The 24,040-nt window shown below is 43.5% G+C and overlaps 1 protein-coding gene across 1 annotated transcript in view; it reads right to left on the minus strand.

The window, feature by feature from the left end:
- Positions 1 to 11,385: 11,385 nt before the first annotated feature.
- The window catches only part of FARS2 (phenylalanyl-tRNA synthetase 2, mitochondrial), a 1,707,987-nt gene continuing 1,695,332 nt past the window's right edge, over positions 11,386 to 24,040 (minus strand). The window contains exon 9 of the mRNA XM_086965030.1: positions 11,386 to 11,945. Within this exon, the coding sequence (XP_086821156.1) occupies positions 11,807 to 11,945 (139 nt within the window). The 3' untranslated portion in view covers positions 11,386 to 11,806. The remainder of the gene's footprint in view (positions 11,946 to 24,040) is intronic.

The raw sequence follows: 24,040 nt of genomic DNA on the forward strand, positions 1-24,040 counted from the left end.
CCGTCTTCAGCCCGGCTTGCTTGAATCCAGTGGCAAAGTGAGCAAGGGACTCACGTCTGAGCATACCCTGCCACACTTATGGTGGCCAAAAGCGGTACAAAAGGGGGTGGTGATGGATAGAGCATCTGAATCAATCAAACACTCACACCCAGTCAAAAGATCTGGGTTTAATCCATCACTGTTCTTTAGCCCACTCTGCCACCCCAGTTCAGACATGGCTATATGCAAATCAGTCTGACCCTGTGCCTCATGGGAACAGTCCAGCCCGAACTGCCAAGCCATGTCTTCCCTGAACCGGAAACAAGCTTCCGAGGACCAGTTTCTGGCATTCCAGCCGTCTTCAGCCCGGCTTGCTTAAATCCAGTGGCAAAGTGAGCAAGGGACTCACGTCTGAGCATACCCTGCCACACTTATGGCGGCCAAAAGCGGTACAAAAGGGGGTGGTGATGGACAGAGCATCTGAATCAATCAAACACTCACACCCAGTCAAAAGATCTGGGTTTAATCCATCACTGTTCTTTAGCCCACTCTGCCACCCCAGTTCAGACATGGCTATATGCAAATCAGTCTGACCCTGTGCCTCATGGGACCAGTCCAGCCCGAACTGCCAAGCAATGTCTTCCCTGGACCGGAAACAAGCTTCCGAGGACTGGTTTCTGGCATTCCAGCCGTCTTCAGCCCGGCTTGCTTGAATCCAGTTGCAAAGTGAGCAAGGGACTCACGTCTGAGCTTACCCTGCCACACTTATGGAGGCCAAAAGGGGGTGGTGATGGACAGAGCATCTGAATCAATCAAACACTCACACCCAGTCAAAAGATCTGGGTTTAATCCATCACTGTTCTTTAGCCCACTCTGCCACCCCAGTTCAGACATGGCTATATGCAAATCAGTCTGACCCTGTGCCTCATGGGAACAGTCCAGCACGAACTGCCAAGCCATGTCTTCCCTGGACTGGAAACAAGTTTCCGAGGACCGGTTTCTGGCATTCCAGCCATCTTCAGCCCGGCTTGCTTGAATCCAGTGACAAAGTGAGCAAGGGACTCACTTCTGAGCATACCCTGCCACACGTATGGTGGCCAAAAGTGGTACAAAAGAGGGTGGTGATGGACAGAGCATCTGAATCAATCAAACACTCACACCCAGTCAAATGATCTGGGTTTAATCCATCACTGTTCTTTAGCCCACTCTGCCACCCCAATTCAGACATGGCTATATGCAAATCAGTCTGACCCTATGCCTCATGGGAACAGTCCAGCCCGAACTGCCAAGCCATGTCCTCCCTGGACCGGAAACAAGCTTCCGAGGACCGGTTTCTGGCATTCCAGCCGTCTTCAGCCAAAGAACGGTGATGGATTACACCCAGATATTTTGACTGGGTGTGAGTGTTTGATTGATTCAGATGCTCCGTCCATCACCACCCCCTTTTGTACCGCTTTTGGCTGCCATAAGTGTGGCAGGGTATGCTCCAACGTGGGTCCCTTGCTCACTTTGCCACTGGATTCAAGCAAGCCGGGCTGAAGACGGCTGGAATGCCAGAAACCGGTCCTCGGAAGCTTGTTTCCACTCAAGGGAAGACATGGCTTGGCAGTTCGGGCTGGACTGTTCCCATGAGGCATAGGGTCAGACTGATTTGCATATAGCCATGTCTGAACTGGGGTGGCAGAGTGGGCTAAAGAACGGTGATGGATTAAACCCAGATCTTTTGACTGGGTGTGAGTGTTTGATTGATTCAGATGCTCCGTCCATCACCACCCCCTTTTGTACCGCTTTTGGCCGCCATAAGTGTGGCAGGGTATGCTCAGACGTGAGTCCCTTGCTCACTTTGCCACTGGATTCAAACAAGCCGGGTTGAAGACGGCTGGAATGCCAGAAACCGGTCCTCGGAAGCTTGTTTCCGGTCCAGGGAAGACATGGCTTGGCAGTTCGGGCTGGACTGTTCCCATGAGGCACAGGGTCAGACTGATTTGCAGATAGCCATGTCTGAACTGGGGTGGCAGAGTGGGCTAAAGAACGGTGATGGATTAAACTCAGATCTTTTGACTGGGTGTGAGTGTTTGATTGATTCAGATGCTCCGTCCATCACCACCCCCTTTTGTACCGCTAGAACAGCAAGGCAGACATAAAGGTAAGGCTAAGTTAAAAAGAAACAGACAAAATATGGGGATACGTAAATAGGGCTGAGCAATACAATGAGAGGCAGGTGAGGTAGAGAAAGAGGTAGAAGTAAAGGTATAGAGTAGCAGTGGCGGCCTGTGGAGGGAGTTCCGTGTGGCGGTAAGGCGGGGAGGGGCAAGGTGGGGGGTAGTAAACACCGGAATATGGATGATCGGAGGTAAGTAAACAATTAAATAAATAAAACGAACTTCGTTGCACACGCTGCATCGCAAAACGTAGAGGTAAGCAGAGGAAGAAAGTTTAATATAGAGAAAGAATCCTATGACCGTTCTGATTACTTTATTGGGGATCCCTGTGGAAGGTAGGAGACCTGGGCAATTGCACATTTTGCCCATAAATTAAACAGCTCTAAATATGGGAAAAGCAATTACATCTGTCAGCTGTGAATACCCGCAAACTGCATTCTTCTCCAATTAGGGGAACTCCCAAGTGTGCAAAGGTGGGATCCTTTCAGTGTAAAGCTAGAACCCGCTGTGTCACTTGTTCAAACAGCTGGATCTTTTACCAAAGTTCGAAGAGATGGCGATGAAGTCAATCAATCAAATAAGTGTTAATTTCAGACAACAATCCATACAACACAAATGCAATTAGAAAACTAGAAAAAAATACAAAAAAACGCAGAACTTTTAGAAGTCTCACACATCCGAAAAATCAGTGCAATCGAAAACACAAGAATAAAAGCACCTTATGTCTTTGCACCACAAACAGTTTCATATAACGAGTTTACCAGTATTACACTAATATATAGTGCAATTGCATATCATGTTAAGATTACCTCAACAGGATTCAGTTTGGAATGGCCCTATGATCAAGCGGATACAAAGTGTCAACAAACTATCACCCGACTAACAGGAACCAGCGGTAAATTTGCAGTAGCGTTTAGCAGTAGTGCTCCAGTCCCCCATGGTGACAACGGAAATCGAGCTCGAGTGGACAAGGGAATGTCGGATACTGAACTGACTTCTGCTGCCACAACCTTGGTCAGATTCAAGATCCTCAATATAGTGCCAAGAGATCACCCAGACCAGGGTTACATGACATGCCTGGCTCTTGAATCAGATGCTGCCCCACTGAGAGTCAGAAACAGAGTTAAAGCCAGTATGACCCTCCTTTCGGACACACTTGGCACTTATAAATATGGTGCCCTAAATGTGGGAAGTGGTGCAGAGAGAGTCTTCACCAGACAAGGGTGAGTGGGAATTAATATTCTACTAGAAACTAAATGGTGCATTGACTAGATATGTCTTTGTCCAGGGTAAGCTTCCCATGAGCGCAGGAGGCCCTGATTTGCTACTGATGTTAGACAACTGTCATTTATCTAACATCACTAGAATCTCTATCCAGAGCTTAGGAAGCACTATGCAGTGAACACTGACCTCTGTCTTTTGTGCAGATGGGCTATCACCTCTGACAGTCATTCTAGGGGCAGGAGGGACTAAATAAAAAAAACTGTCGCCTGCCACCCTGCCCATAACTCTCTCTGTTTCTGTGCCCTTAACAAGCAGTGGGACGACTGTTTTCTCAACTACACTTTGTTCGTGTGTGCTACCCTACAACACAGCCTACATTTAGTGCAGCTGATCCAGACTACATAGATGATGCTTTCCAGATAGAACCACTGACCTAGCTCATTCATGGAAGGAAAGGCCATCAAGCATGGAAAGGTTCCCTGGACACTGCAATACTGCTGTTTTTATGTGAGTATAATTTGGAGTGTAGTTCTGTCTTTACAGACTGGTGTGCTAAAATGCCTTTACCACTTGCATTGCTGAGTGTTGTAGGAAGCTTTCTAGCCAACCCCCCTCATATGGTAGTCAATCTGCTTGCTCCTCCTGCCAATTGCAGGCCTCCCAGACTATGGGCTATCACCTGACCCCAGGTTGTCTCCAGGCTGCCTCAGCATCACCAGCAGCCTATCATACCTAACCCTGTCAGTGGAGAAGCCTGAAGTCCCGCTAAGGATGCTGTGGTCCCAGGACATCATCTGCACCCGGAATAATCAGGTGTTTCTGCTCACTAATCTGCAGTTGACACAGAGTTGAATTTAGAAATATTTACTCCTGTGGCCAATGTCACTCTCTCCGTTCCTGCCAACTCAAATGAAACTCATGGATGTCCATAAGTGTCCTTGGCTTCAACCCACACAAGACAGAGACCTTTTTCTCACCCATGCACATAATCAATTTTGATCCCTACCTTTTAGATTTCTTTGTAACTGAAGGCTTCTCACTCTTACCCTCAACCCTGGTAAAAAAAAAAAAAACTCCCCATTTTACTTTAGACTCTACTCTCTCAATTATTCCCAGCAGCAACCAAGCTGCACGCTCTGCAAATAATTCCCATCATTACCTCAAAACATTCAAGCATCTTTCCACTCCAAATCAAAACCTCCTGCTCAAGGGCTAGTCCTCCCAAAACCGGACTCTGGCAATGTGATTTGAGCAGGCACCCCACAGGTTATTCTTTTACCACTGGGGGTCAGAAATAAGCCCAATTTTCTCACATTCAGAAAGGAAACACCCAAAACACACTTCTTCCAACTCTACCTCAATTAAAAATGACGCCTTCTCTCCTGTACCCTCCGCATTCTTGACTTTTGGTTAAAAGGTGTTATGCTCCTCAATGTAATTACTATTTTGCTGTAATGTTTCTTTCTTCTTTCGAATTTGTTTTGTATAAAAGTGACCTAGTACTCCTTTGGTGCATGTGCGCTTTATAAAGCTGTCAAATCAATAAATATGAAATAAATACAGGAGCTGTACCCTAACCAGAGGTATGAGATGGACAACTTCTAGTACAGGATTCCGCGTTCTTAGTTAACTCGGGGTATTGGGATAGTTATGTGGTAAAAGCCAAACAGCCAGGGAACTCCCAGAATGCCCGGGATCATTACAGTTCTGCACCACCAACCAGAGTGCCAGCACAACGTAGCCACCAAAGTGTAGGTTGCATTTTTTAGGCTGTGACTGCAATCAGGTAGAGCCACACACATTCCTATGTATATGTATAAATATTTGGTGGACATAGGATTCATTTTGGGCAAGAGTTCGGTTAAACAATTTCCTAAAAAATAAATATTTTGGAAAGCAAAATCATGATTTTTAGGTCCAGAGGATGCAGGGTTAGGAAAAATATGTATTGTTTTTTGGGAAAGAGAAGCTTGATGCAGTGAAGTTGAACCCTTATCTAGGAAGAATTTTCTTTAGTAACTGCTCTAGCACTGATCACATTCGTCAGTGTATAAGTAAGGCAATATTCCAGGCCTCAGCAATTGACAGGCTATATAAAAGCTGCGGACGAAGACATTGCGCCCATCTTTTATCGATTTATAAGAGTAAAATTCCGCCTTCACTAAACTACGAGCAAACCACTCCTCCCCTGCTCTGGCCAGCCTAGCCCTGCCCACTACTGACTGCAATAGGAAAAACAAAATGATAATAACGATACGCTACCATTTTATGTTTCCTTTTGAGCAGTGGGGCGATGCTCCTTAGCCTTAGCGGAGGAGCCGCCACTGGAGGTTATTGTTCTGAATATGTAAACAGGTAAACATAGGGCTGAAAAATTAGATATAAAATGGGCCTCCCCGTTCCTTCTTGGGCCGCCCCTGCATATACAGGCAAACGCAGAAAGAGTGGAGACAGACACTGTCAGTTGTCTTTTGGTGTCTCATACCACATGACTCAAAACAACCTTGCACATGCGAATTGGAGTGAAGGGCTTCCGTTTATGCAAATGAACATTATTTAACAAAAGAAAAGGCTGTATATTTTTTTGCTTTACAATAACTATTGAATGCCTGGTTCTTTTAATTTGATTAAATTATGGTTAGAAAGTGGGTGTGGTCATGGGCCTTTTTCACCAGGACGTACTTTTCTTCATAAAAATACAACCTGAAAATATATTTAAAGTATGTTTACATACTAATTAAGGGCAGTGCTGCTTCCCCATTACCAAATGAAATAAGTATGCATGAATAAAGAATACCTTGAATAAATAAGCATTGGCAAAGCCAATAGGTCTCGCCTATTCAAGAGCTATCGGCTTTGCCATTATGTTTTAGCTACGTTCTACACCAGCATTGCTTCTGTTCAGGATGGCTAAAAGTTAGTGGTGTAAAAGAGAGTTGCGTGGAGTGGTGTCGTAAAGTTGATTAGAGTGGAGTGGCCTGGAGTAGTGCAAAGTAGAGTTGAGTGGCACGGAGTGAAGTGAAGCAGAGTGTTGTGAAGTGAGTAGCGTGTTGTAAAGTGGAAAAGTGGGGAGTGGAGTGTTGTAGAGTGGAGTGGCATAGAGTGTCATATGGAGTGGCATAGAGTGTCATGGAGTGGTGTAGAGCAGAGTGGCGCAGAGGGTGTTGCATAAAGCGGAGTAGAGATTTGTAGAGCAGCTTCGAATAGAGTGGGGTAGATTGGCGTAGAGTGGAGTGGCATAAACTTGAGTAGTACAGGAAAATGGAATGGCATAGATTGGAATAGTGTTCTAGAGTTGAGCGGCGTAGAGTGGAGTAACACAGAGTGCCATAGAGTAGAGTGGCATAAAGTGGAGTGGCGTGGCGTGGCGTGGCATGGAGTAGTGTGTCTTAGAATAGAGTGGAGTAAAGTGGCATGGAGTGGCATAGAGGGGGTTGTGTAGAGCGTCATAGAGTACAGTAGTGTTGTAGAGGGCAGTAAAGTGTTATAGAATACAGTAACATGAAGTGGAGTAGAGCCTCATAGAGTGGAGTGGAGTTTTGGTTTTGAGTAAAGTGGTCTAAAGTGCATTGGTGTAGAGTGCAGTGACACACAGTAGAGTGGCATAGAGCGTAGTGGCATATAGTATGGTGGTGTAGAGTAGATTGCAATGGCATGAAGAGTAGATTGTTTCAAAGTAGAGTGAAGTGGTGCAAAGCGGAGTGGTTCAGGTTAGAGTGAAGTCGGAAAGGGTAGAGTGCAGAGGTGTCGAGTAGAGCGGCGTAAGTTCAGCGGTGTGGAGTAGAGTGCTGTAGAGAGCAGTGGTGTGGAGTGCAGTGGTGCAGAGTAGATTAGAATGGCGTGGATTGATGCAGAGTGTAGTGGTGTAGAGTGCAGTCGAGTGGCGTAGAGTTGAGTGGTGCAGAATAGAGTGGTGCAGCAGAGAGGTGCAGAGTGGAGTGGTGCAGAGTGCATTGTTGTTAAGTACAGTAGTGTAGAATGTAGTCTTGCAGAGTAGAGTGGTGCAGAGTGGAGCAGAGGGCAGTGGTGCAGACAGCAGTGGTGCAGAGTGTGGTGGCACAGAGTAGAATAGAGTGTTGTAGAGTGCTTTGACAGAGCACAATGGTACAGAGTAAGGTAGTGTGCAGTAGCTTAGAGTGCAGTGGTGCAGATTAGAGTGGCATTGAGTTCAGTGGTGGAAAGTGCAGTCTTGCACAGTACAGTGTCGCAGAGGTCAGTTTCCCAGAGTGCAGTAAAGCAGAGTAGAATAGAAGGGGTGTAGCGTGCAGTGGCAGAGTGTTGTAAAGTATAATGGCATAGAGGGAAGTGGTGCAGAATAGTTTATGGAGAGTGCTGTGGTGTACAGAGCATTGGCTTTCAGTAAAGTGGCGTTTAGTGCACTGGTGTAGAGAGCAAGTTTAGAGGAGAATGACATAGATTGGAACAGTGTAGAGTGCAGTGGCATAGAGTTCAGTGGCAGAGTGCAATGTTGCGATGCACTTGACTGTGCAGTGGTGTATATTAGATTGCGGTAGAATGTGTTGGCGTGGAGTGCAGTGGCATAGAGTATAGTGGTGCAGAGTAGAATAAAGTGGCGCAGAGACAGAGTACAGTGGCATAGAGTGCAGTGGCGTTAAGTTTTGCAGAGCAGAGTATAGTGGCATAGAGTGCAGTGGTCCAAATTAGATGGGTGTAGTATGCAGTGTCGTAGAGTACAGTGGTTTTTAATAAAGTGGTGTATAGTGCAGTGGTGCAGAGTAGAGTGGAATGGTACAGAGTAGTGTGGAGTGTTGCTGAGTACAGTGGCGCTGAGTGCAGTGGTCTAGAGTGGTGCAGAGTGGAGTGGTGTAGAAAGAAGTGGTGCAGAGTAGAAAAAGTGGTTAGAGTGCAGGGGCGTAAAGTGTTGCAGAGAAGAGTACAGTGGCATGTGGTGCAGAGTAGATAGACAGAGTGCAGTGGTGTACAGTGCATTGGTTTTGAGTAAAGTGTGTAGAGTGTAGTGACAGAGCACAATGATGTGGAGTGGCATAGTCTACAGTTGCATAGCATTCAGTGGGTTACAGTGCGGTGGTGAGGAGTAGAGTGGCATTAAGTTCAGTGGCGGAGAGTGCAGTCTTCCAGAGTAGAGTGTCTTAGAGTGCAGTAGCATTGAGTAGAGTAGTGTAGAGTGCAGTGGGGTGGAGTGGTGCAGAATAGATTAGAGTGGCATAGAGTGGAGTGATGGAGAGTAGAGTGGTGTAGAGTGTATTGGCGTAGAGTGCAGTAGAATGGTGTAGAGTGGTGCACAGTAGAGTGCAGTGGTGTTGAGTGCAGTGTCCCAGAGTGCAATAGTGCAGAGTAGAAAAGTGTAGAGTGCCGTGAAGGAGAATGCAGTATTGCAGCGTAGAGTGTAGTAGAGTGCAGTAGAGTGCAGTGTTGTAGAGTGCAGTGTCGCAGAGAGCGGTGGCGCACAGTGCAGTGGTGCAGAGCAGAGTGGTGCAGAGTGAAGTGGCATAGAGTACAGTTATGCAGAGTAGAATAGAGTGGCTTAGCATGCAGTGGCATAGCATGCAGTCGTGTAGAGTGTTGCAGTGTAGAGTATAGTGGCAGGGAGTGCAGTGGTGCAGAGAAGTTGGCATACAGTGCTGTGGCATAGAGAGCATTGGCTTTCAGTAAAGTGGTGTTTAGTGCATTGATGTTTAGTGGAGTGGTTTAGAGTAGAGTGGCGTAGAGGGCAGTGGAGTAGGGTGCTGTAGAGTAGAGTGGTGCAGTGGTGTAGAGTTCAGTGGCAGAGAGTGCAGTGTTGCAGAGTAGACTGTTGTAGAGTGCAGTGGTGTATAGTAGAGTGGCGCAGAGTGCAATGGCGCCGAGTTCAGTGGAGTAGAAGGCAGTGATGCAGATTAGAATAGAGTGGCACATAGTACAGTGGCGTAGAGTACAATGACGCAGAGTGCAGATACGTAAAGTGTTGCACAGTAGAGTAAAAGATCATAGAGTGCAGTGGTGCAAGTTGATTGACATTCAGTGCAGTGGCGTAGAGTGCATTGGTTTTTAGTAAAGTGGTGTAGAGTGCATTGGTGTAGAGTGCAGTGATGCAGAGTAGAGTGGATTGGCGTAGAGTAGAGTTGCACAGATTGGAGTAGAGTGGTGCAAAGTGAAGTGGCATAGAGAACAGTGCTGCAGAGTAGAATAGAGTGGTGCAAAGTGAAGTGGAATACATGCAGTAGTGTAGAGTGTTGCAGTGTAGAGTATAGTGTCATGGACTGCAGTGGTGCAGAGTAGTTGGCATAGCGTGCTGCGGCGTAGAGAGCATTGACTTTCAGTAAAGTGGTGTTTAGTGCCACTGGAATCAAGCTATCCAGGCTGATGAGGGCTGAAAGCCCGAAACCGGTCCTTCGATGCTTGTTTCCAGTCCAGGGAGGACCTGGCTTGGCAGTTCGGGCTGGACTGTTCCCATGGGGCACAGGGTAAAGACTGATTTGCATATGGCTGGTTTCAAACTGGAAAGGCATGGTGAGAAAAAAAACGATGGATTTAGGCCCAGATCTTTGTACTGGGGTGAATGTAGGACATTGTTCTGCATTCTGTCCATCACCTGTTATTTTTGCATTTGTCACCCCGAGTGGGACGGGTATGCTCAGACGTGAGTCCCGTGCTCTCCATGCCACTGGAATCAAGCTATCCAGGCTGATGAGGGCTGAAAGCCCGAAACCGGTCCTTGGATTCTTGTTTCCAGTCCAGGGAGGACCTGGCTTGGCAGTTAGGGCTGGACTGTTCCCATGGGGCACAGGGTCAAGACTGATTTGCATATGGCTGGGTTCAAACTGGAAAGGCATGGTGAGCAAAAAAACGATGGATTTAGGCCCAGATCTCGGTACTGGGGTGAATGTATGACATTGTTCTGCATTCTGTCCATCACCTGTTATTTTTTCATTTGTCACCACGAGTGGGACGGGTATTCTCAGACGTGAGTCCCGTGCTCTCCATGCCACTGGAATCAAGCTATCCAGGCTGATAAGTGCTGAAAGCCCGAAACCGGTCCTTGGATGTTTGTTTCCAGTCCAGGGAGGACCTGGCTTGGCTGTTCGGGCTGGACTATTCCCAAGGGGCACAGGGTCCAGACTGATTTGCATATGGCTGGGTTCAAACTGGAAAGGCATGGCTGCTGCAGCCCCACCAAGCATATTAAGAGTTTACTCACTGCCTGCAGTCTCATGGCGGTGTTCACGCCATGAAACTAAGGAAACCCTACCGGGGCCCCTGGTGCCTCATGCCATGGGGATGCATGCAGGGGGGCACATGGTGTACCCCTCTGTCTGCATGCATGCCCTGTTCCTGCAGAGCATGGTCTTAAGAGTCAATGCCGTGCAGGAACTTGCTGTGGCATTCCCATTGTGGTGCCTTTTTCATCTGCACTGGCGTGGGAACGCCAAAGAACTGCCCCCCAAACCAGGCAATGGGTTCAGGCAAGGGAGGGGACGATCTCACGATGGACACCCTAAAACAAATAGAACCAGCAAATAGAAAGCAAGAGTTACAAACCACAAAGCCAATGGTAAGCAATGCGTGGAATACATTCCCAGGGAAGTTTTCTGAATTTCCTCAAAATGTTCTTAGCAAACCAGACAGCGCAGCTGTCTGATGGGTTTCGACCTACAAAAGGACTGCTTTCAGCATTATTTTCATGTTAAATTATCTGCTATATTTCTTTGTGTGCATAGTTTTTTTGTGATCAGGGAGAAGGAACAACATTTGTCTGTATTGAAATTTGTATTGAAATATCAGAAAAAGGACTGTAGGTGGCTGCTTGCATCAAGATATTTAGCGGCATGAGGTACAGTTTGTAATACACTGTGGAACAGCATTTGCCAAGGGCTGTAAATTGTTTTTATTTATCCTTCTTGTGGCTTTCCACCGGATAATTGCCCAGATTCTTGCATTCGAAAATCACTGAACTCAATGGACCTTTTACCTTGTTTCAACTGTACTAACTTTGTTACTGTGAACGCAAGCAATAAGAAAACAATCTGAATATGCACACACAACAAGGAAAAATAGGGCCTTGTAAAGGAAATTTGTATTCATTTTTTTACACTTTAGGTTAATTAAAAACTCTCTAAATGACACTTCTAGTGATTGTAAATTGCATTATTTTTATGGATTCCTGGTCTTCTCATTATATGGATGGAGCACTCAGTCAGCAATGGAAAAAAGCCAAGTGTTCACTTTAAAATGGAACCTAGGGACCAATTAAAAGCACAGAGTAGGCTCACACGGTAACACCAGGGAGCCGGCACAGTATTGCATTTAAAAAAAGAACAATTTCTAGTTTTTTTATTTTTCAGCAGTAATGTATCATTTTCTACAAACTTCACACTTGCTCATTTATCAAAATAATTTTTAGGTTGCAGAATTCTGACAGACGTATTCTTCGATGACAAACTCCTCGTTTATAATCAATGGGCAGGATCCAAGAAAGCACTTCAAAATCTGCCCTCCACTCCCAGTTCTTGTACTGTCGCTTTCTGAATGGCAGTGTGAAGGATGTGCACCTCTTCCTGTGTGAGGGTTCTTTCCATGTGGCGGTAAGTGAGGCGGTAGCAATGGCTCACCCTGCCTGTCCTAAAAAATGGAGAAAAAAAAAGACAAAAAAAAAAGAAAGCGAGGGTTAGAAAATGCAAAAGTCTAAACTTTCAGTATCAAAAGTCCAAACGCAGAGAACGCAAATGAGTCCGGCATAGAGGATTACAAAATATAATTTGAGATCAAATCATAAGGAAGACTTGTATACAGATTTCAAATGCAATCATCCGTTTTTAAATTAATAAATGGATTTTCTACCCTCTGTTTTAATTCAAATGTTTAAACTTGCTCCCTCTATCATGATATAAGCTCCCTCGAGCTTTAATCATGAAATGAAATGAAATGAAATGAAAGTGGGTTTTGTAGAGCGCATTACTACCCGAAGGCCTCGTAGCGCTAAGGTTGCTTACTTCTGGGAAACTTCAAAATTATGTGGGGAAAAAAAAGTTTTAAGGGTTTTTCGGAATTTTAAAAGATTGGGCTCATTCCAGAGTGAGGAGGGTAAAGAATTCCAAGTCACGGCCGCATTCAGGGAGAAGGAGCGTCCGCCCCACCTGGCCCGTTTGATTTTGCGTGCTGTTGCCAAGAAGGCTGTGCTTGAACGCAGTGATCTTTGGGGATGGTAAGGAGTGGCTAAGGAGCAGATCATTGCGGGAGCATTTTTCCACATGGCCTTGTGCATTATGCACATCGCTTTAAATTTTACTCTGGCTTGGATGGGCAACCAGTGTAAATTTCTAAGGGCAGTAGTGCCTGAGTGACTGCGGGGGAGGCCTAGCAGTAGACGTGCTGCTGCGTTCTGGGTGACCTGCAGTTTTTTGAGTGTGCTAATCGGTGCGCCCAGACAAAGGGCATTCCCGTAATTGAGGCGGGACAGGACAATGGCCTGGACCAAAATCCTGCGGGCCTGAAAAGGGAGAAGAGGTAGAATTTTCCGCAGCATGCGCATCAGCCCGAAACAAGTGGCGGACAGTATGGTGGCTTGCTGATTGAAAGTAAGGGTATTGTCTAGCCACATGCCCAAGCTTTTGATTTGCTTTTTTGGTGCAGGGGGGGAACCCATACAGGGTGGCCAAAGAAAAGTGGGACTGGGGGGAGCTGTGTTCCCCAGGAACATCAGTTCAGTTTTGTCCCCATTAAGTTTTAAATGGGAGGAGGCCATCCAATCTGTGACTGCTACTAAACAACTACTCAGGTTCGATGGAGTGTGACCTGGCTGATTCAGAGCTAGCACGAGCTGAGTGTCATCAGCATAGGTCACAATTTCAAAACCAAAAGGGTGAACAACCTCCGCCAATGGTTGCATATAAACGTTAAAAAGCGTGGGACTCAGGGAGGAGCCCTGAGGCACACCTTGATTAAGAGGCCAGGTTTTGGAATGGGTGTCGCCCTCCACCACCTGGAAAGTTCGGTTTTCCAGGAAAGATTGTAGCCATAAGATGGCACTTCCCGTCACTCCGAGTATTTTTAATCGGGAGAGGAGAATGTTACTGTTGACGGTATCAAAGGCGGCACTTAGGTCTAACAGCATAATTGCTGTGGTGCCGCCTTGATCCATGTGCCTGCGGGCTAATTCTGTTACAGTCAACAGTGCCGCTTCTGTCCCCAATTTTGGGCAAAATCCAGCTTGAGAATCATGGAGCAGATGGTTCGCTTTCAGATAAGACATAAGACTGGTGTTGATATGTTTCTCCAGCAGCTTAGCCACCCAAGGGAGGAGTGAGATGGGACGGTAGTTAGTCATTTTGCTGGGGTCGAGGTTGTTTTTTTTTAGCAGAGCCTTAACTTGTGCACGTTTACAGATGTCTGGAACTTTTGCTGAGGTGATTGACCTATTTACAATGTTTAAAATTACTGGTCTAATGGTGTCCGCAATTTTCAAGAGCTGTCGTGGGGGAGCAGGATCTAACGGGGAACCTGATGTAACTTTCAGCATAAGAGAGTTAAGCAGGTCTTCATCTAGTAGTGGAAATTCAGCTAGTTGACAGCCGGTGGGTGGAGGAGCAGAATCAGTTTCCACTAGATGTTGGCTGACCTGAGCGAAAGATGAGGAAATGGCGTGGATTTTTTGATAGAAGTACTCTGCCTGAATATCACAACGAGTTTGGGCTTCACGGGGGTCTTGCAAGATAGGGGGGGTACTAATTAAGGATTTTCCTATCCGAAATAGTTCCCTCGAGGAATTGGCAGAGTTAGTGATTTTTTCCTCATAGAACAGAGCTTGTACCAATATAATCTTAGCTTTATATTTTTTGATGGCCTCTCGATGGCTACTTTTATCCTGTTCCTTGAGAGTGTTTCTCCAAGTTCTTTCCAATTTCCGGCAGATGCGTTTTAGCTCTTTCAACTCTGGGGTGAACCACAGAGATTTTTTGGACTTGGTTTTCTCCTTAAGGGGTTTTTGAGGTGCGACTATATCTAAGGTGGACTGTAACCAGTTGGCATAATGAGTGTAGAGTGTATCTATGTCACCCCCAGTGTGTCGGGGGGTAGTAGAGAGTGAGTCCACCCATAAGTCTGTAGGTAACTTCATCCAGTCCCTGCCTCTCAATGTGGCTCGGGGAGGTGCAGAGCGGGGGCTGGGTATGTGCCAAAGGAGTGGGACCAGGAAATGGTCGGTCCATGGGAGAGGAACTGGGTTGCCGGTATTGAGTCTCTGGTCGTTACTTAGAACTGCGTCCAGTAGGTGGCCTTTGTTGTGAGTAGGTTCAAAACCCTTCTGGACAATCTGAAGGGCTGCGAGACTACTCAGAAAGGTGATAGCTAGGGGGTCCGTGAGGTCATCTAGGTGAATATTCATATCACCCAGGACTGTGAAGTGAGGTACAGAGAGAGCTGAGTTGGCGACCATAAAAGGGAGGTGATTCATAAAGTCGCCCATTTGGCCCGGGGTGGGCGGTAGATGAGTAGGCCCGAGAAGGTTAATGTAGGGGATAGGTCAAGTGCGAAATTCATGCCCTCGCAAGAAGAAATTGTCGCAGGACTGGTTCTGCATTGATAACAGTCCTTGAAAAGTATGCCTAATCCTCCTCCTCTGCCCTCTACCCTGTCAACCCTTTGAAGTCCGTATCCTTTTTGTAATATGGCGGTAATGTCAGGGTTAACTTCGTCTTTTAACCAAGTTTCCGTAAGGAAAATTGCGTCAGGGTTAATGTCCTCAAGGAGGATTGCCATTTCTACTGTGTGTTTGGACATGGAGCGCCAATTTAAAAGGAACAATTTAAAGGGGCTTCCAGTCTCGTGCTGCTCTAGTGTGAGGCATAAAGTGTATTGACAGTGGGAACACTTTATCACAGGTTCATCTAGATATAAGGAGTGGCAGCATAACGCCTTTAGGTTGGGCATAAGAGATTTTAGTTGATCGGGGGCATACCTGATCTGAAAGGGCAGGTCATCTGTAAGTGGAGCAGGGGGCCTGGCCCCTGGGCGCTGCTGGGCGCGGACGGGCTTGCCTTAGGCGCGCCTTCTTCGCGCCCGCTGCGCCCGCCCGCTGCGCGGACGGGATAGCCCATTGTATTTAACCATGTTCAGGGGGAGTTTTTTGGAACAACTCAACCCGCAGCCTTCCCCAACCCAAGATGGCGGCCAAGCTGGATCGAGCAATCATACTGGAAGAATGGCAAGTACATCAACCTGAGGAGCTCATTTAAAAGGATGCATTGCGTCTGTAATTGTTGAACATATTTGAGACATGCCTGCCTTGTTTTTAGTGCACCTCCTTTAAAGATATTTTTTCTTTTAACAAAAGTATATATAAAAATGCTCAATACGTAAAAATATAACATAGCAAACCATCGATTCCAACAGGTAACCCAATATCAATAAAATATTCACGACCTTGTGTTATCTGTGGTTTCTCGATTCGGGAGATTCTTGCACTGTGGCTGTAAACATTTATTTTTTAGACCAAGGTGAGTATAAACTATCTTTTCAATCCTCATTTTAGCTCACCTTTGTATCTTGGGTAGTTCCTTCACACTTCATTGCTTGTAAACAATGCTCTCTCCATTTTTAAGGAGACAATTACATTATCCTAAGACTCGGAAGCATGCAGATCCCAACATGAGTCTAAAAGAGCCAGTTTTAATATATCTTCTAGTTTAATATCAGTTTGGAAACTTTGAGGGTTAGGAAGTGTGCAAGCACACAATGAAAAGAGTTGGACAACTGGGGATCCGTAGCCCAGTGAGTTTCTTCAAGGTTACATAGAACACTCAGAGGACATGCTCGCCCTTTAGCCCTCTACTGACAAAGCCAAGCTGAAGAACAGCTGCTTATAAAGACATTTTCTAATTTAAACCCCAGAACGAGACGAAACACAAGCGCATTGCCTCTTTTTGCTTGCCATGTCAGTAGTGCCTGCGCGTTCCATCTGCCTCTTCCATAGAGCAGCTGTTCCTTTCTTGAATGGAACAGGAAATGACATTATTTTCAAGGATTTTGAGGATATCCGTAAAGAATATTATAAGGTAAAACAGCACGTAATGGGAACTGCATATATTTGTTCGTTTTGAAAACGGGACCGGATGTAGCTTTTGGCTAGGTCGAAGTTACAGCACTTTTGAATGTTGGCAGGCACCACGTCGGCTAGGTGCACGAGAATTTCAATAAGTTGCTGTTTACATTGCTGAAAAGTCCCTTCACTTCGAGTTCAGGGACCATTAAAAGGTGCTGGTTTTTGTCACAAAATTACTTTCCCTTAATTAAGTCATAAGGAATCTAGACTATTGCGGCCACATGCATCATTGTTGCCGTTTGCGATTTCTTAATTGCGAAAATTAAGGAATCGCAATTAAGAAATCGCAAACGGCTATGTACCAAGAAACACAATTTTTTTTGCGATTTCTTAAATTTCCTTAATTGTTATTCACAATTTGCGAATCGCAATTAAGGAATCCCTTCCCATTCATTCCTATGGGCCATGGGAAGTCTTTTTCAATTTGCGATTAGCAATTTGAGAATCGCAAATTGAAAATGCAATTTCAAGGGTGCAGCGGGGGGGTCCGAAGGACCACCCCCCTGCACCCATGAAATATAACTTTAAGTGCATTTTTCACACACACATGCCCCAAGGGCATGTGTGTGTGTAAAATGAAACTTTCAAAAATGCACTTTTATGCATTTTTGAAGGTTTTCGCAAATTACCATGAAGGTCAACTTCATGGTAATTTACCTCTCCCTATTTGCGAATTCGCAAATTTAAAATGATCATGCATTGCATTTAAGAAATCTCAAATTGCGATTTCTTAAAGGCAATCGCAATTTTAGAAATCGCAACGTGATTGCAATTTCTAAAATTGCGAAAAACATGATGCATCCCAATGTTGTCAATTGCATTTGCAAATGGCTGAAAATTGCGATTCGCACCTTTTGCGAATGCAATTGACAATGATGCATGTGCCCGTTGGTGTGGTCGCTGTTAAAAAGACAACACTTAAAAAAACACACACACATGTGAAAACTGCTTTTTTATGTCAGTGGCAAACATCTCCACGGGATTCTATCTTGGCTAAGGAAGAGTGCTTGTTGTAGGCATCGCTAAACATCTGCAGCAAATCTATCAAAATGCACTATCACGCGCTTGCCTCATCAGGGAGGACAAATGAGCAATTACCCAGCTATTGACTGGCAATAACAAACATCCAATAGCATCTGTCGGTACACTCTTATATTGCCATTGATTTTGGAATTTGCTGAACAACATCATTTATAATTCGATTTCCTGTAAATGAACAGTTGCATGTCACAGGAATTGTATCTCATGACTACATGCTTTTTTGGAAACACCATCCAAGCTGTAAATGCTACCCTCAGAAATTCAGCACTGAACAATACCATTTTCTATTGTTAAATAACAAGGCCTAAGTATACGTTTTCTGTAGAATCTCACTAGAGAATCGAAGGGTTGAGCTCAAGCACCACAACGAAGAGAAGAGGAGAAATTGTCCCAAAGAAGCTCCAAGGTAGGGTTCCAGAAAGAGCTCAACAAAGCTCTGTCCCAGGTTCATGGTACCAAACCACCTTGTACCACCTCCAACTGAAGGTGGCCCAAAAATAATGTTTAATGCAGGAGAAATTGAGGCGGAAAGAAAATACATATGTGTCGTTCAACAATGAATGGAGCGTATCACTGTCACTTCTAGCTACGACAGGAGCAACAGATTCAGCTATGAATGCCTTCATCGCTTATTATTGGTGTTTTAAATAATGCTATTGGCCACTTCTAAAATATTAGTTACAGTGATACGTAAACCCGGGGTTAGTACTCTATATAATAAGATACTTAGATAATATAATTATACTGGTGGTTTTGACAGGCTCATGGGGCTAGATGTACTAACATTAGGAAATCGGTAGCCCTAACGTATGAAACTCTTTTGAGTTTTATTCGCAATTCCTAGTGGGTCACTCATAGACCTACCTCATGCATATTAATGAGGTAGGTCACCATTTGCAACCCTTTAGGAATCACAGCTATCACAGGGATGGTGGGCTGCAGAGGTCAGCAGACCACCATGTCTGTAATTGTTTTTTTAAACGCAGCCCGTTTTACTCAAAGGAAGACAGGCTGCATTTAAAAAGAAAAAAAGAAACTTTGCAGTTTCATTTTTTAAGAGTAAGCAGTAGTCTGTGGGACCCCTGCCTGCTCTTCAGAGCTGGACTGGGAACAGAAACCGGCCCTGGCAAATTGCTCAGCTGCCCCCGCCCCCCGGGTGAGGGGGACTGCAGCCGAGCAGTTTGCGAGTGCCGGTTTCGGCCGATTTTGTTACCGGGGCCGATATTGCCGACCCCCGGTAACAAAAACATCCCCCAGGGGCCCTAAAACCGGACCCACCCTAGCGACCTACCGGGGAACCGCCCAGTACCCCCCTGCTGCTCTTAAAAAATATTTTTTATTTACATTCTCAAAGGGGGAGGGGTATTTGGGATCCCTCCCCCTTTGCAAGTGGGATACAAGTTACCAAATCACATTTTGCAATTTGTACATTTAAGAAAGCATATTCCCAGTCTCAAACGGCCTGATTCTGCTAATCGGCCCGTTTGCAACCGGAAAAATGCTTTGTACACAAGGTCCTCCCTTATCTGTCTCCGGAGTGGCAACTCGAAGGCAGGGTAATTAGTGCAGGGACAGAGTTTGTGTGCCACAGGCTGAGGGAATTTAGAGTCCAGCCAGGATATGAAATTACATATTCCAGAGAGTTCACGAAAGGAAGGGAGCAAGAGAAGTCAGACACAGGCCAGTAAATAGGGGAAGGTTATACCTTAATGGATCTCCCGAATAAATGTTCACTTAAACCATTAGTCTTTCTCAAACGAAGGTGGCTTGGTTCGCTCTCCGGGCTGGGTTGAAAGTATCTGAGACACCAAAAACAATGTATTCTATAGGACCTGCGTCAGTGCTTTCAAAACTTGAATTTTTGTTGGGAGACAGCATGTATGTCGATTGATTGGAGAATGCTCATTGACTTCAATTGAGGAAGTTTTTTAAATATGCAGTCTTGACTAGGAAAATCCCAGAGGACTTTTCATTTAATTCTAAACTCCACAGTGAGTCAAAGGAGTGATTTTTAGATGCAGTTTTGTAAATTCACCCTACTAGGGATTAAGGCTCAGTCTGACCAACTGAATTAAACTTACAGTCTCTGAGTTTTTGGAAGTTGCATTTGCTTACATTTAGAGATGATGGGCTTATGTTTTAAAAAAAAACTTTAGTCTGCATTTATTTTGTGTTCAGTGAAAAATTAATTAATGACTAGCATGTACTTAAGTGATAAATAAAACTAATACTCGGAAGAGTACAGGGTTTTACTAGTCAGAGCATCCACTGTTAATGCAACAATACTTTCATTTGAAAGATGTTCTTGCATCTTTACCTGCTGTAAATTCCTACGGATGTTTCATCCCTATTCTTTTAAATCCCTATGTTGTCAATCTGTTCAGTTATTTTTGGCAGTCATCACTGACAGAACTAACAGCCAATCAAAAGAATGCCTCATTTCCATTTTCTCTTATTAAAAATAAAAACAGAAAGGTATAAGGATTACTTTATGCTTGTGTTTATTGGTAAAAATCATAAAAAGGGAACTGGGAGCCTTACTTATAATCCAGTAGCGAGCTATTAAAAGGGCTCAGGCCAGCCCAATGTAAAGGTTCGTTTTAGGAAAGTTATAAGTACCCTTCAGAATATCCTTTATTTAGGATGAGAAAGTGTGGTCTACATAGAATTTGCACATGGATATTTTGCTTTTTGTATCACAACTGAAGCTATTCCCGAATTTGTTGACCATACAACTAAGATAGTCTTAGCAGCTGCATCACCAACCACTATGATCTCTGTTTTCCTACCATTAAGATTGAGATAGCTCTCTTCCATCTTAAAACATGGAAATTCAGACACTTTGTGGTGTTACCAAGGCTTCTCAATTTGTATTCTAGTCACTCGAGAATCCCGATGTCACTCAACATATACCTCAGACCAAGTAAAATCAATAACCGAAATCATCCTGTAGCAACACACGTAACAGATGTACATAAAAATAGTCCATATTTGGCAGAATATTCTTGTATAGATGGAGCTCTAAGGCACACACAAGGAGTTGAAATACACCTACAATTGTGTATATTGTAGTTGAAATACATAATTGATTGTTAGACTAATTTTCCATGGGTATTGAACGAAGAACTGAGTACGCTTTTATAGGACTGTATATGCTTTGAGTGTTTCTGTGTTTTACATATTTTTCAGTTGTCTTTAGGCAGATGGATACAAATAGAATTGAAATGTAATCGAGTATTTGAATGAATGATCCTGAAATCACAAGTTACACATAATCAATATTATCCTTTGGAACAGTAAGATTCTATAATTCAGAAAATCAAAATTCATGAAAAAATTACCATTACTGGAATCAATATGATTAAGTAGCTTAGCGGGCATGATTAGAATCTATTATAGTCATCCTAAATGAGGTACTATCATGCAAGCAGATGAACCTAGGATCTTGTTTTGAATGTTTTGAATATCCTAATCTTCTTTTAAGTATCCTGACGATTCGTATTCTATTGGCGCTTATTTATGTGTAGCACTAGGGAGTCTTTTCCTACACTAGTTTGCAATAAGAAACAAAGAAAACATGTTTCAGAGATTTAAACGAGGTATGAATGACAAGCCAAAATGTATATTTTTTCTATGTACATGCAATATTAATAGGATGTTTAGGAGATGGTAATGAGGAATAGGATATAGAGCTATGATCTTTTGATGCTATATCTGAAAATATTGTGCATGTTAAGAATCCTGATAATAGTTTATACTATAACTTACACTGAATAGAATATTTTTTCGCGCTCTAGTCCAAGAGACTTTTAGGCCTTTCTTTTTGTTTAGTACTGTGTAAAATAAAAGCTGTAAAAAGACTCTATCTATCACAGGTGAACAAGGTTCCCCAGAAACCGAAAAACATTGGTGTTTTTTGACACTGTGTCGAAACAAAACAGTTTGGCATCTGAGGGTGAGCCTGGATTTGTTAGTCCATTTGAGACTTAAAATCTAGTTATAATGAAAACATACCATTACAAGGAGACGTGACAAGCAAGTTGACAATAAGTAAATGATTTTAGAGGGATTGGGGCTATTTTGTGGTTCCCGGCTTGACTGCAAATATCTACTGATAGAGCAGAGGTATTTCCTATCACCAATTTACGATAACTAACACAGAAATGATTGGTGACACTACTTTACATGGAGATGACAAAATGTGTGTTAGGCTTCACATTTAAAAAAAACTACAAATTAAGTTCTGATTTAGATACTGCATCGTAAAAGCATGCAGAATGTTAGAAGTAGGTTTGTGTTACACTTAACATTAAATAAGTAGATGTGAAAATTAAACAACTTAATGACATGTGATCTTGTGATTAGCTAATGTGATAATAACGATAACATAGAAATTCCTATATGAGAATTAAACGCTGCACGTGTTAAGGATGAATAGTATCTTAGAATGTGTAATGTGGGCACTGAAAATGATAAAAAGAAAAGTAAGTGCTACACAAGGTTATGTTAAGATTGCATTTCATAAATCTTATATTGATTTGCCTTTAAACATATATGCCTTAATAACATATAATGTGCAAAAGAGACTTACAAAGTTATATGTGAGTGATAGTGATATATTAAAAATGTTATGAGTACCCTATACTTACATGAATTCATTGCGATCCTAATGAAGGGATATTAATACATCTAATTGAAAGATGAATACATTATTATATGTAATGGAAAATTCATATTTTAGCACAACTTTATCGTGTATGAGCTGCATCTGATGAAGACCTCCATTTTGCTTCTTTTTTCAATATGAACTTATGAACTGAACAGTCTGAAGCCTATGGGAACTTTTCGTAAAGTTACCACCTGTGTTCCATATCTCCCGAATACCTTCTTTTAAATTTTAGCACACTTGATTAGACTTGCAACAAAAGTAATACATCCTAGAGCAAATGCTTCAGAATAGGCTGACAAAGGATGAGAGCATAAAGTCCTCTACTTTCTGAATGCTACAATGATCATATGACTAAACTACAATGGCTCTAAGAAACTCACAAGTAATGGATTACTTAATTCTTTCAGACCTGTATACTTTTTACCTACTACATCATCTCATCTTATCGAGGGCCACCAATGGGATAGAGTGGTCTGACTAATTTGGTGATGTCAAGGGGTGCAAACCTGGAATCGATGGAGTATAATTGCTCAGATTTTAGAACTGATGGTGGCACATAAACCAATCTTGCAGCATAGAGACTGACAATTTGGACTTCCAGAAGCAATGCAAACTGTGAGGAAATCCAAGGATCTGCTGCCGGCTGGTATGTTATCATAGAGGAACCTTTTCAGCTGAAAGGGTTAGCATTAGGCAGCTGTGGCATTGACGCTGCAGTGTTGAACAGAGGCAGATATTCTGTCTTAAATGAACTGGTCATTTGGAACTTTCTTAACACTCCTAAAAGGGTTGGTATGAAATGCAATTGACTTCCCCTATTGATCAACCTTTGCTAACATAATCTCCCTCGGCTGAGGAAGATCAATCTCTTTATATTTGGATCTCGCAGAGTTTGCTAATGCTTTTTTAGACCTGATCTAATTTGAATTTAGGGTTGTATGCTATTCATTTGGAACTTAAATAAAAATACAAAAACTTAGATTAATTAATCTGCTGATTCTGACTCATTTGCTGTGGCTGAGCTTATTTCGATTTGGTAGTTTCATCCGAAAACATTTGTGGGATCCTTTGAGAGTTATGTAAAATATTGTATGTTAGCAAATATCTTATTGCAGGTCCTCATTTGACAACTGCTCTTCCTCGAAGTATTCCAGTCCCTTCCAGCACAGAACAAGATCCATCGGAGGTCCGTAAATATCTGGTATGGTAGCTAGGGTAAATTTGGGATAGGAGAAAATTAGACAGATCCTAGTTTTAACTTAAAAGGGCCCAACACGTTAAGGCTACAATACTAGTAAGGGGAAGACATTCATTTTCCCGAACCCTGAAGCCTGCCCAAAATTTCTGAAGTCAGTCGTGGCACATCCTGGGCAGTGTGGGGTTTGAAATGCTTTGCCAACAGTGCATGCCACAGTCTGAAATAATGGCCCATGATTGGTGAATGTGTTCGGGACACAATACTACTACAATTGTGAACGTTTATGTTTTCAAATGTATGCATTAATTCATAGACCCATTAAGCTACAGAGCTTGATGCCTCATTTATTTTTCTCTGCTTCTCTTATCCATGCCCTGCCCCCTCTTTTACTTTTTCTTCATCCACATAGACATTCTGAGTGTCTTGATTTTTTATAGGGGTATTAATGAATATGTCGGTTAACATAAATTGGGCTTGTGTCTGAGGTACACAAAGAAGATCATGCGTTTGTTGTTGTTGTGCATGCCAGTGTCTACGCTGCTAAGTTTCATGCTTGAATGATCAATAAAAAAGATTTTTTTTAAATGTATCACTAACTAAAATGTTACTGTCCATTGCTCAGTAGACCTGGATACATGTTGCATAACAAAGCAGGAAGGAATGCACTAGCCCAACCAGAATTTTGAATTCAAGTAAGTGCAAGTCATCAT

This window comes from Lissotriton vulgaris, chromosome 4_1, assembly GCF_964263255.1.
Source record: "Lissotriton vulgaris chromosome 4_1, aLisVul1.2, whole genome shotgun sequence".
Taxonomy (NCBI): Eukaryota; Metazoa; Chordata; class Amphibia; order Caudata; family Salamandridae; genus Lissotriton; species Lissotriton vulgaris.